The following is a 12,551-nucleotide window of genomic DNA, read 5'->3' as shown; positions in this document are numbered from 1 at the left end:
TTCTGCAGGACTCCAGAGCCGCGCAGAGCTCATGCAGTCGCCAAGGTTGGTTTGTCTAAGTTTGAGACGTAAAATTTGAATTCTAACCAACATTGTCTGAGTGTATTTTTGCACAGGAGGCTTGTCGTGATTTTGCTTTGAGTGCTGGGTTTTCAAACTACACCTCTGTGCCCTAAAATATGTCTGGTTGTCAACCATCTGTGCAGTGCGGAGAGCTGGATTTCTGCAATATGAACAACTTGATCCATTTGCTGGTGTCACACAAGAAATGTTGCATGAATGTGCAATTCATCTTAAAGACTGTGCTGACTTGAACAGGGGGTATCATCATATCATCAGCACTGTTTCATTTATCATATTATCAGCATTTATCACAGCCACCACCGACCAGAAGTAGGTTGAGGCCACTTATATCTGACATGGGATAAAAGATGATCTTCTTCGGAGCAGCGCAACAGGACAAACGCGCCTGCTGGCTGCAGATTTGCACCTTTTAAATCCTTATTGCATGACAGCTGCAATTAGACCAATAACCGAGCTGTCCATAAAGCTCAAATTTAATGACAGGTTTGGTTGTCCTCATCATGCCATGTGCGTTTGTGTCATGATTTGAGGTTTCATATCAGAGCTCATAACAAGCGCCATCTGTTGGAAAAGAGGATCAGTCCGCCGTGACTGTCTGGACACACCATGTAATGTCTCAGTGCACCATATTACTCACATTATGCCACTTTAAGTGTAAGGGCAGTGTGCTGTCATCCCTTTAATGACAGCTTTGACAGGTGATATGTGAGCCTTAAAGCAGCACAGTATAAAACGTGATTGGACTCTCACTACTGGCTTTATGGAGATGTTTTATTGATGTCACCTTTACCTGTCACTGCACTGTCTCTGTGGAGGGTTTTTTTTTTTCCTATTTACACATGGTTTGTCATTTCACTACGTGGAGATGTTGGATCCTCGAAAACCTCATTCAATTAAAAGCAATCAATCAGTCGATCAATCACAAAAACTAATATCCAAAAGACAAAATATGGCCGATAGCAAACGCTTGATGAGGAAAGAGTATTGATGGGAAGAGGGACTAACCCAATTTAGACTGGTGGTGTAGTCAAACTGATATAATTAGCCGTTGTGATTAGAATTAGGGCTGCGCCTAATGCTTATTTACACTATTGATTCATCAAATCTATAAAATGTCAGAAAATGTCATCACAGTTTTTCAGAGCTCAAGGTGATGTCTTCAGATTGCTTCTTTTATCCAAGAAACAGCCCAGAACCTGAAGATATTCGTTTTTCAGCCATATTCAATTGAGAAAAATAGTGAATCTTTCTATTTGAGAAGCTGGAACCAAAGAACATTTGGTCATTTTGATATAATCAATTATATTGATCATCAAAACAGTTGGACTACTCTATTGACCATAATCTTTAAAATGCTGATTTGAATAATCAGATATTTCTGATGCAGAATAATAAATAGGACCGTCCTGAGTAAAGAAATGATGACAGATTTCATTGTAAATCATTATCCACTGATATGTACAAACAAATCTGTAAAATTATCAGTTTCTGCAGTGCCATTGTAATGTTGCAGATGAATGCAGCCATGCCCAAGTGTCTTTAAATATCTATTATCAAAGACCAAAGCTTACATGTGACTACTGTGCTTATTCTTCACAAAAATGAGTAATCAGCTGATGATGCCTCAGTTAACCAAGACATTAACGCCTAATTTGTAGAATTTGTTGATTACACGAGCAGTGGCAGAGCATGTCAGAACATGGCACGGTGACATCTGGACAATAAATAACGCATAAACATGTTGCACCTTTGTCTGCAACAGGTGAAGATTTCACATGTACAATCTGCACCATCTATTTTTCAGATGTGGGAGGAAGAAATGAGGATTGAGAGCTTTTTCTCTCCTCCAGTCGACTAACACATCAATCGCGCGCAAAGACATCTGCATGAAAGCCCTCTTAGTGCTGTAGGACAGTTTCATTCCTGCATTTGCTACAGCATCCACAGTGTCAATGCTCAAGAGCCAAAAAGGATCCGCAATTCGTCAAAACATATATTACCAAGCAGCTTATACCTTTCAGCTGCAGTCATTCATTTCAGATATGAATACCTGGTATATTAGAGGTGGAAATAGGTCTGCACAGGGCCACCCTTGTTGAAAACGTGTGTAGGCTCAGACCTCATTGTGCACGAACTTATCCATCATCCATGAGAGGGACAGCAATCACAAAGACATTCACCGCACTGTGGAAAAATACTGTACAGCCAGCCACAACCTGAGCACACAGCCATCTGCCTGGTAGTAGTTTGGTTTAAATGGCAGTAACAGACAGCAGCAATGTGTCATTTGGAACAATTGAAAGATAATCAGTGGAGGTGATATTATGCTTTCCAGGAAATGTATATAAATCCTTTAAGACAACAGGCAAAAATACCCTGTGACAAGTAAAAGTCCTGCATTCTTAGTTTTACCTCAAATAATAAAGTATTATCAGAAAAATGAAATCAAAAGTGAAAGTGTTCGTTATCGTCCCTTTCTCATAACTAATGATAACCTGTGAGCATCTACTTTGCTTTTGACTTTGATCACTCTATCTACTCTTGGGTGGTTTAGACTGCATCATGTTTAATGAGCTCATGTGTTGTTGTTTGCTGGGTAACTAGAAACTACTGTCATCAGTAAAATGGGCAATATTTCCATACAGCACCGTAGGTGTCATTGAGAACACACAGGTCACGTTCTCAGTAGTTTTTTTAGTAGGTTTTAGTCATTACACAACCTGAGGATGAGTTCATATCTTAAAATGACAGGCATGTTACACAAAGTGTTTTTTTTTTTTTTTTTAGGCCAAATGCTGATTCTGAATATGTTTTATCTGCTTCCACCCTGTGATTTTCAGTTTGATTTGACAGGTCGTGTTTTGCAGATTCAATTCCTGTATAACCCTTTGAAATCCAGTGGCCTCCCTCCTCCTCATTTAGCTGACAGCAGTTGTGACAGTATCAGACACAGAGCTGAAACTAGTAGGCGATTTATCAATTTGTCAATCGACCGACAATGAATTTGCAACAATTTTGCCATCTGGTTAATCGTTGATGACAGTTTTTGTGCAGAATTGTTGAATATTCACAAGTAACATCTTGTCAAATGAGAGGATTCATGTGTGATAGTAAACTGAATATCGTTGGGTTGTTAGATAAAACGACCAATGAGGATACATCAGCTTTTGGGCAATATTCACTGTTTTCTGACATTTTGTTGACAAAATAACTAATTTAGACAATAACTGTTAGGTGTAGTGCTAATTAGATGATTTAATGGCTTGTTCCAATATCTATATGTGATTTTTACACTGATGGACACATGCAAACCCAAGGCTCCATGTCTTTATGTCCAATAGGACCATTATTGATGTCTTGTGCACCATTGTCCACATTTATCCAACATTAAGCCTGATGAATTTGGCATCTCTTCCAAATCTGGGCTCTCTGCTAGCATGTGAAATAAAGTTGTGTGGATTTGAGCTGAAACCAGAGGGTCTGAAAAGCTGAACTTGGCTCGTTGCCACCATTTTAGGTGATGTTAATAAGACAGAAGGTTTGAGCCTGACACATGGAAGTGAAACACATCATTAATCACCTCTCTGAGGAAAAAATACTGATATTTGTGCATATTTTTGGCGGTTCTTCCTCCACTACCCTCTGTATTGATCCCCCCTCTCGTGCCCTGTGTGCCCTCCACGGTGTTGTGAATCAAACCTTTCTTTTATGGCGTCGTGGACCGCAACTTTGTGGGTGCTGAAGACTCGGTCTTCGTCGAACAAGTCTGCACATTGAGATGTAATTTGAAACTTGGAGAGGGGGGTTTAAGGGCCGTGCAGGCAGCCGTGATTGGTTCAGTGTGTCCGCTGGCCCTCAGAGGCTGCACCTTCCCGACACTCCCTAAAAGGAAGAAGGATCGCCCGGCTGCTCTCAGCCGTCTGTCCCGCACTGGCTCTTAGCTAGCTAGCTAGCACGGCTCCGGCTAGCAAGCTCACCCTGCGCTAACTATCGCTCCTAAGCGGGTAAAAAACAAAACAACTTCTTACCAGACAGTGATGAGAGGACGGGACCGACTTCAGACCTCTTTTATGGACTTTTTTGTGTTTTCTCAACGAAGACTTGGCGACTCTAACTCTCCCCCTCTGTCCTTCCTTAATCCGGTTTGACCAGGGAGAGGAGCGAAGTGCGACCCCGAGCTGGATGGATGGTTATGGGGAAAAGAGGAAGACCCTCGGCGCTTGACGTGTGCAGAGTCCTCGCCGTGTTTCTCTTGCTGTTCCCCTCCGGTAAGATGCCACTTTTTATTCTTCAAATTGGTTTTAAAACAGCGAGCTGCTGCCATGTTTTACGCCGATACGGTTAACCTAACGTTATTACATGTTGAACTCAATAAATCATAACGAGCGAATTCAGTCTTTAGCGTTAACTAATATAGCAACTTTTTCAACTTGGGCAGCAAAGTTGCAAAATTCGGTCACAGGTAAGAAGCCGAAATATTTAAGTGATATTATTATCCAACTACACCTACTTAATACGTCTAAAAATGTTTTTTTTTCACTGAAGTTCGCAAATTGTTATAAAAGTATCTAAATTTGTATTATTTGCCCTTGCAAATTAGTTGGAATCCCGACGAACTCAATGCAAAAAATGTGAAAATTTACCAGATCATAGAAATTTACGGCGAAGTGCATACGAGCAGAAATTTGGAAACGGTGGAAGGTTTGGAAAATATCACAACAGATTTGAAAGGGAAAAAATCCAAGCAAAAATGTATCAATCTTAGTAGTTTTACTCGGTGTTTTATTAAACTTTGCTCTATTTTTTTTAGAACGAAGTGAGGGTATTTTTGGACCTGCTGCAGCTCCAAAGCCTTGTTTTGTTTGGGGGATGGGACATACCTCAGTATTTCACATTAGCTCCTTAAAAGTAGGTTTTAAAGTTCGGTTATTGATTAAGCAACGATCTGCATTTGGAGATGTTTTGATGGTTGCCCATGAAACTTGATAAAGTAGATATTAGAGATTATGGTGGTGAGATTATGGTGTGAATGTACCTGTTGAAATTCCAACCACATCAGCTATTTTTAGGAACATTTTTCCCAAAGATCCACTAAATGGTGTATCTGTAAAAATGTAGCACTACAGTTGCAGTGTCATATTACATTAAAACTGCACATTTTTGCAGTTAAATTGACTTAGTATCCTTGTAGATTGACAAAAGGATGATTGCAGCAGTTCACCTTTTGCAGTGGGGACACCTAGTTCAGCTCCCTTCACACGTTTCCCTAAGCCTTATCAGTTTTCCTCTTAAGTCACTAACCATCAAACAACAAAGTGATAATGCACTGATAGTTGAGATCAAGATTAGTTTGTTGCCATCTATCAAATGGGTGGTGAATGGAAAGGCGGTGTGGGGGTTGGAGAGAGTTGCGGTGAAGCTTTCAGGAGGGATATTGTTTTAAGTGTGACTTCAAAGTGTTGATATGGCTTCCCCCCTCAAGACACGGGGTGAAACTTCTCACAGCCCATTCAAATAAATGCTTTATTAGTCTAAGGCAATACTAGTCAAACACGGTGTTGCAAGAGGCCATCCTGAGAAATGTTTGAAGAGCATTTGTGTAAAGAGTTGGCCGGATGTGGCAGTAAAGCTGGAGACTACAAACAATGCCCAAGCAGCTTTTATTATCATCAAAGGTGTAGATTAAGATCCCAAATGGTATTTTTACATGTACATAAACCAAAAGCCACTGGGTGTGAAATGAAAGTACACCTCTTTATAATAAACAGCAGGAAGTTGTCTTATATCCAGGTTGACCTGAGGCAGGTTCAGACCCACTTTTTGCTTTTTCTCGTGAGGTTTCATTCACTATTTGCTCCAAAAATAGAATATCCCACGCTATAAAGATGCACAGATGTGTATAGATCTACAAGTTATTTGGTGTTTTTCCACAGCATATTATGGGGCTTTCCCTTTCTATTCATTTTCTCTAGCATAGGGGTGTTTTTAACATTTTGACTAATGCCAACAAGATGATAGACAAAATGGAGAATATGGCAAAAATAAGATTACTGATTTGTTATTTTTAGAATATGTATGATTTAATGTATAGACACAAGAAAAGTAAGAGTACATTTGGCACTGCAGCCTAATAACAATGGCTGTGTGGGCATTCGCAATTGTTGGAAAGGTCTTTAGTTATTCTTGTTTTAGATTTGGTATTATGTAAATGTGTGGTTTTAAGCTATGTGCTTTATCTGTGTATTTGTCAGTATCATGTTTCCAAATGACATGGCCGCCTCTGGTTTGCCGCTTTTGTTCAAACCGAATCTTGTTCCTCCCTGACAGTGAGTCTGCAGTGCAAGATCCTGAAGTGTAACTCCGAATTTTGGGCCTCCACCTCAAACTCTGGACCGGAGGAGGAGATTTGCACAGCGCTGCGGGCGTACAACAGCTGCGTGCGCCGGACCGCACGTACCTGCAGGGGCGACTTGGCGTACCACTCCGCCCAGCATGGCATAGAGGATCTAATGAGCCAACACAACTGCTCCAAGGAGGGGCCGACATCACAACCGCGTGCCCGCACCCCGCTTCCTCCTCCGCCCTCGCCGCTCCTGCCCGACAGCCAGGAGCGCTCAGATGGCCCGGAAATGTGCCACTATGAGCGCAGTTTTCCACGCAACACAGCGCCACCTAACTACACCCACTGTGGCTTCTTTGGAGACCCACACCTCCGAACCTTTGGTGACGACTTCCAGACGTGCAAGGTGGAAGGAGCCTGGCCACTCATCCACAACAAATACCTGTCTGTCCAGGTGACCAACACTCCTGTTGTGCCGGGCTCTCTGGCCACCGCTACAAGCAAGGTGGGCATCCTTTCTGTTCATCCTGTATGCATGTGAATATTTTGGTCAGAAACAATAACTATTAATCAAATCAGCTAGGGCTGCAACCAACAACCATTGCCTAATTAAAGTCCATAGTGACCTCTTCATATGTCTTGCTTTGTAAAACCAACAGTCAAAACCCTAAAACATTCAGTTTACCGCCAGTAAGTAAGTCAGAGAAAAGCACACATTTTGTTCTCCTATTTGAGAAGCAGGAAAAAGGAAAGTTGTCATTCTGGCTTGAAATACAACTTAAATGGATTAATCAATTAAAAAAGTTGCTTATTAATCAGCTAATCAATTAATTGACCACCTGTTTTAGCTCTAAATTCATTCAAGTCACTTGTGAAGCAAATATGCCAAACATTTGCTGTTCCCAGCTTCTCAAATCTGAAGTTTCTCTCTGTTTTGTTTACATTTTCTTTGTATTGTGTATGTGTGAGTTTTAGACTGTTGGTCAAACAAAGCTACTGGAAGACTGGTGCGCTGAGAAATTGTGAAAAATTGGCACCATTTCATGAATTTTATTGAGGTAAAATGGTTAAAAACCTGATTTATAATTTAAAAACTCTCAAGTTGCCTCTTGCTGCAGTAATGTTGCACGCTAATTGTCGGTGGCTTGAGGTATCACAACATCTTCTGTTAGTAGTGGGTCTATAAATGTCAGTGCTGCATCAAAACATTTTGTTGTTCATATTTTTTCTCGTGAGTCTCCTCTTTCATGCGGTCAGGTTGTGAGAGCCGCTGAGGGGAGGCCTCTCTGTCAAACTGTGGACTCTGGTTAGTGTTTGGATGAGTTCCATGATAACCGATGAAGAAGCCAAATTTGGCTCAATTGCAAAGATCTTGATAAGCTTTAGAAATGATATGTTAGTATTATAACAGCAGTGCTGCATCAAATGCTAACATCAGGCTCCGTTTTCACTTTTCACAGTGGACAGCTCGGGCTGATGTTTGGCCTACTTAGAATCTAGTCCATACTAATCACATTAAATTAAAAACTAGACGTTTTCTCTCATAGCTTTATCAGCAGTGCTTTACTCATTGCTGTTTTGTTTAATGGTACATTGGTTAGTTTAGATGGCTGTCCCTGAAATGACTTTGAGCAGAACTTCAGGTCAAAAACAAAGAAGTTGGAGTATTTTTCCCTCAGAGTTGGTCCAGATTTGGTTTTGACAGCAACGATTGTGGCCCTCCACTTTACCAAGTATCATAACTGAAGTATTTAGATGGAGTTATAAGAGGACTTTGTCCTTAATCACATAAATGTAGAAAGTATAATTTTCTGCAATCAGGGTTTCTTAATGATACCCCATTAAGCATTTGTGGGCCTTTTTAGCTTTTTAAATAATCAAATTTTTATGTTGCTTTTCTTGGAAGCAAATGAGACAGCTTTTTTAAAGATCTTGATTCTGGACAAAGGGAAAACAAGGCAGCAGCCAATGCCACCTGTGCAAACAAGGCCCCTCTGGTAAAAGATCTGCATTAGCAGAGCTCTGTGTTTGGTAATTTGCTCTGGCTAGTGCAAATAAAACTGTCTGGTTATTTCCATCTTCATTCTGATGGAGGGATAATAGAGGCATTTTTCTTTTGCTTGTTTTCATTAAAAGCTTAAGAAATGAACCAGGACAAAAACAGAAGTTAAAGTAGGTGGGAAGCGTTCGCTGGGGACAGGGGGAACTGAGACAGGACTAGTGCAGCAGATGAATCGTCACGCTAATGGAGTAGTCTGTGGACTCTGCTCTGTACCAAGCAAGTAGACATCAGAGACCCTAGACTGTCCTGGTATCTCTGCTCTGACAATGGCTCATTGGTGTCCTGATGAAACCAAGCTTGCAGAGCCCTGACCAGTCTCACTTAATTAGCTGCAGAGTATATCGCTCTGTCCTGGCCCGACGCCACTCCCTGGAGCATAGTTCTGGGGTTCACAGGCAGGTTTTTCAGCGCTATGAATGGGTCGTCTTTGTGTCTGCAAACTGAGGCCTGATTTTACATGGCCGAGACTCATGTTTTTTTGAGGGCGTTTACCTTGGGCTCCCCCATGTTGAGCCAGTGCTGAAATGTGACACTTAAGTGGGGTGGTGGGGTAGATGGCACATATTGCACAAACTTGTTCTTAATGTAAAAGTATAAGCACTTCCTTTTTAAAAAAAAAAAATAAAAAAAATCAGGTGTTTACATTTCCTGCAGTTGACAAGGATTCTGTATGTGACCAGAAAAACACACGACTACATACTTGTACATTTTTGTAGAATCTTACACATTTTATCATTTATGCTGAAGGTTAATGAGATTTCCTTTTTTTCTGTCTTCCTGCAGCTGACAATCATCTTTAAGAATTTCCAGGAATGTGTGGACCAGAAGATGTACCATGCAGAGACGGATGAGCTGCCGGCTGCGTTTGCAGATGGCTCCAAGAACGGAGGGGATCGCCACAGAGCGAACACTCTGCGTGTGGTGGAGAAGGTTCCTGGGCAGCATGTGGAGATTCAGGCCAGGTACATTGGAACAACCATAGTGGTCCGGCAGGTCGGCCGCTACCTGACCTTTGCCGTGCGGATGCCGGAGGAAGTTGTGAACTCTGTGGAGGAAGGCGATAACCAGGACTTGTACCTGTGTCTTCACGGCTGTCCTGCCAACCAGCGCATCGACTTCAGGAACTTCAGGGCTCGAGCAGCGGAGGCCCAGAGCGCGGGCAGGACCAGGAGCGGCACAGGGGGACAAGTCTTTACCTACCAGTCTGCCAAGGCCAAGTGCAAAGAGCGACTCCCAGTGGAGGACCTCTACTTTCAGTCGTGCGTGTTTGACCTCCTCTCCTCTGGAGACATAAACTTCACCATGGCAGCCTATTACGCCTTTGAGGATGTAAAAATGCTCCACTCAAACAGCAAAAGATACCACATCTTTGATGCTTATATGAGCAATGCAGCGCAGAGGGGCAAAGATTATCTTTCACTCCTCTTCCTCAACCTCCTTGCCGTCCTATTGTGGATTGAGTGCTGCGCAGTTCATCTATAGTCCTTTCACAACAGTGTCCTCATGGTGTATCTGTCAGTGAGTGTTAGAGTACCATCGCTGTGTCATACATTGGCTCCTCTCCGGTTCTGTGACGTGATCGGTAGGTTGCCAGTAGGGTCATCCCTCATTTTAGTTTGTCATGTCTTGACTTCAGTCAAATGACGAGGCAGAGCTCAGCGTGCTCGCACCTATCATCACATGTATTTAGCTGCTTCATGGGACTGGTCTTTGAAGAGAGCAGCGGTGAGAGAGGCCAGCTACTCCACAGCTCAGGATATCCACCTGGGATTAAATCCCACATTCTCACCGGGGCTGCATGCCTATGGGAAGCCGGACAAGATGATCTTTTGCAGAAAGAGGAGTTTGCTGATCCTCCCTCCCCTGATCCCCTCATTGGTGCCAAGCCAGTGAAGCTCTCTGTGGCTCATGTGGCAAAGCGAGAGGACCTGACAGGGGCTTTTGTTAACCTAAGGCCAGAAGCAGCTCTATGTTTGATTAGTTTCCAGCTTTGGAAAAGCCTGAGCCTTTTGGAGGAAGCACTCAGCCAAAAGGATGTCAGAGCAGCGTCTCCAGTTGTCTGCTGTGGAGATTAATGGGTCATATTGTTAGGTTATGCGTGTGTGTGCATGTGTGTGTGTGTGTGTGCATTAGGACAATATGTGTGCAGAATTCAGTGTCTGTGGTTAATTTTGTGTGTTTTGTGGGTGCAGGAGTTCCCAGAAATGAGATAACAAACCTCCGGTGGGAGAAATGTTTCCCACGTCTTTATGTTGCACCCAAAACTTCAGTAATGGTAAAGACGAGGCGCTGCAGTCTCTTAAAATGGACTCTATCAGCCAAGGAGCGAGTCCCAAAAGGGAACTGATAAAAAATAATCTCTTTTCATCTGTACGTCATTTTCAGTGTCATACAGCCGTTCACTCCACTGTTTGAGCTGACACGTTGATCAGACAGTGTTTGTATTTTAAGTCTGTAATGTGAATGTAGCTAACAAGAAAGCAAAAGAACAACCTTTAGTTAAGGGCACTCAGTGTTTACAGAATTTAGACTAACTGATCAAACTACGACACCTCTTTGATGGCATTTTGTGAATTTAACTCCATTTTAAGCTCAGCTGTCACCAGCAGTGGTGTAGATACTGTTAGCACTAGCTGTAAAGACGTCCCCTCTAGTCAGCTTAGCATTTTATAGACTACCAGTGTGCTGACCTGACCGTGGCTTAGTGCATAAATGATAAGCATATGTCTGTAGACGTGATTTCATGGCTTAAGTCATTGCCAAAGAACAAGCCCTCGTGCCAACATTTCTCCCAGCAACCGAATTTTCATCTGTCAGTCGTAAACTACTCACATCAGGGGGATTCTTAAGTGTATATAACTTTGTGCTTGTGGGTGAATTTGCGGTCCACAGAAAAATTACAGCAACGCGCCACAGAGCATTTGTTTCTGTTTTTGCAGTCTCACCTTTGCTTTTCTTGTGTTTCACGATAACACTCCTCACTGCGAGAGGTTTCCATTTGAACTTTGGCTCTCAGCTGCAGTATCTGGTAATGTGTAAGTCATCCCTGTAGATACGGTTACTACTCGGGCACAGTTTTACGGTCATTTATCCTCGACACTGAAGTATTTGGCAGGCCTTACTACTGCTTTTTTTGGAATATGTATTGGTGCAGCAACAAAAAAAAAATATCATACAAACAAATGATTGTAATGTTGAATCTTGTGTTAATAGATGTAATTTGTATTGTGAGTTTTCCAGTATATTGTTCTACACGTGTAATGTGAGATTGTACATATGTTTTGTGAGTTGTTGAGTTTAAATTTGTATATTACCAGTTGTGTTTTGAATTTATCACTCCAGTTTTTTGTACATCAGATGTTTTGGTGAATGTGAACCTTGTTTTCATTTGAAAAGGGATTTCTTTTTTTCTTTTTTTTCTTTTTTTTTGCAAAAACATGAACACCACAGAACAAAATTTTCTTCACTGAATACAGTATATTCATCCAGTCTTTGTGGAGGAACTGATAAAAAGCTGGATGTCGTCACTTTTTTGCTTATTTGGTCGGTGATCAAATATACAACATCCTAAATGCAGCCCACCTTATCTACAGAGGGAATGTAGGAACATGTTGTGGGGTGTTCATGTTTTTGAGTTTAAAGCACTTTATGTTTTCTTTTTCATTTAGCTCTTATTTTGATTGTTTGTGAAATTCTGTCAGACTTGTACTGGTTAAAAAGATTAAAAAAAAAAAAAATCTGAATGGGAAATGCCAGAAAGATCAAACTGTTTGTATGTAAAGCAAATGTTGTGCCACACGCCAGCTGTTTATAATGTAAATTATTTATTGAATAAAAGAAAATGTCTTGTTAATGAGGTGCCCTTTTGTCTTATTTGTGTTGCTGTGGGAGCTTTTTTTGAAAACATCCATGTGTGTTCTCTTGCCACAGTTTGCGGTGTTTGACTGCCCCCTGCTGTAAAGACGTAGTGGTGAACGTGAGTGGACGTTTGTGGCAAGACGTCTCAAGAGTGATCCTAAACTTAGACTTAAGAGTGAAACGTTTTGTATAAAGAAGCTGAACAAA

The 12,551-nt window shown here is 41.7% G+C and overlaps 1 protein-coding gene across 1 annotated transcript; it reads left to right on the top strand.

The window, feature by feature from the left end:
* Window positions 1-4,020: 4,020 nt before the first annotated feature.
* Window positions 4,021-12,284, top strand: rgma (repulsive guidance molecule BMP co-receptor a). The gene is made up of 3 exons (XM_070831385.1): window positions 4,021-4,352; window positions 6,412-6,929; window positions 9,270-12,284. The coding sequence occupies exons 1-3, from the start codon at window positions 4,271-4,273 to the stop codon at window positions 9,966-9,968; spliced, it is 1,299 nt and encodes a 432-aa protein (XP_070687486.1). The 5' UTR covers window positions 4,021-4,270; the 3' UTR covers window positions 9,969-12,284.
* Window positions 12,285-12,551: the final 267 nt, after the last annotated feature.

Source organism: Pempheris klunzingeri, chromosome 5 (assembly GCF_042242105.1).
Source record: "Pempheris klunzingeri isolate RE-2024b chromosome 5, fPemKlu1.hap1, whole genome shotgun sequence".
In the NCBI taxonomy this organism is placed as follows: domain Eukaryota; kingdom Metazoa; phylum Chordata; class Actinopteri; order Acropomatiformes; family Pempheridae; genus Pempheris; species Pempheris klunzingeri.
The sequence above is the reverse complement of the archived record's forward strand: the minus strand, read 5'-3'. Positions and strand labels throughout refer to the sequence as shown.

Excerpts from the sequence above, each read along its gene's own strand:
- rgma (XM_070831385.1), top strand. The coding sequence starts at position 4,271 with ATGGTTATGGGGAAAAGAGGAAGACCCTCGGCGCTTGACGTGTGCAGA. Across the intron at positions 4,353-6,411 it reads TCTCTTGCTGTTCCCCTCCG|TGAGTCTGCAGTGCAAGATC; the intron begins GTAAGATGCCAC and ends CCTCCCTGACAG. Across the intron at positions 6,930-9,269 it reads TGGCCACCGCTACAAGCAAG|CTGACAATCATCTTTAAGAA; the intron begins GTGGGCATCCTT and ends GTCTTCCTGCAG.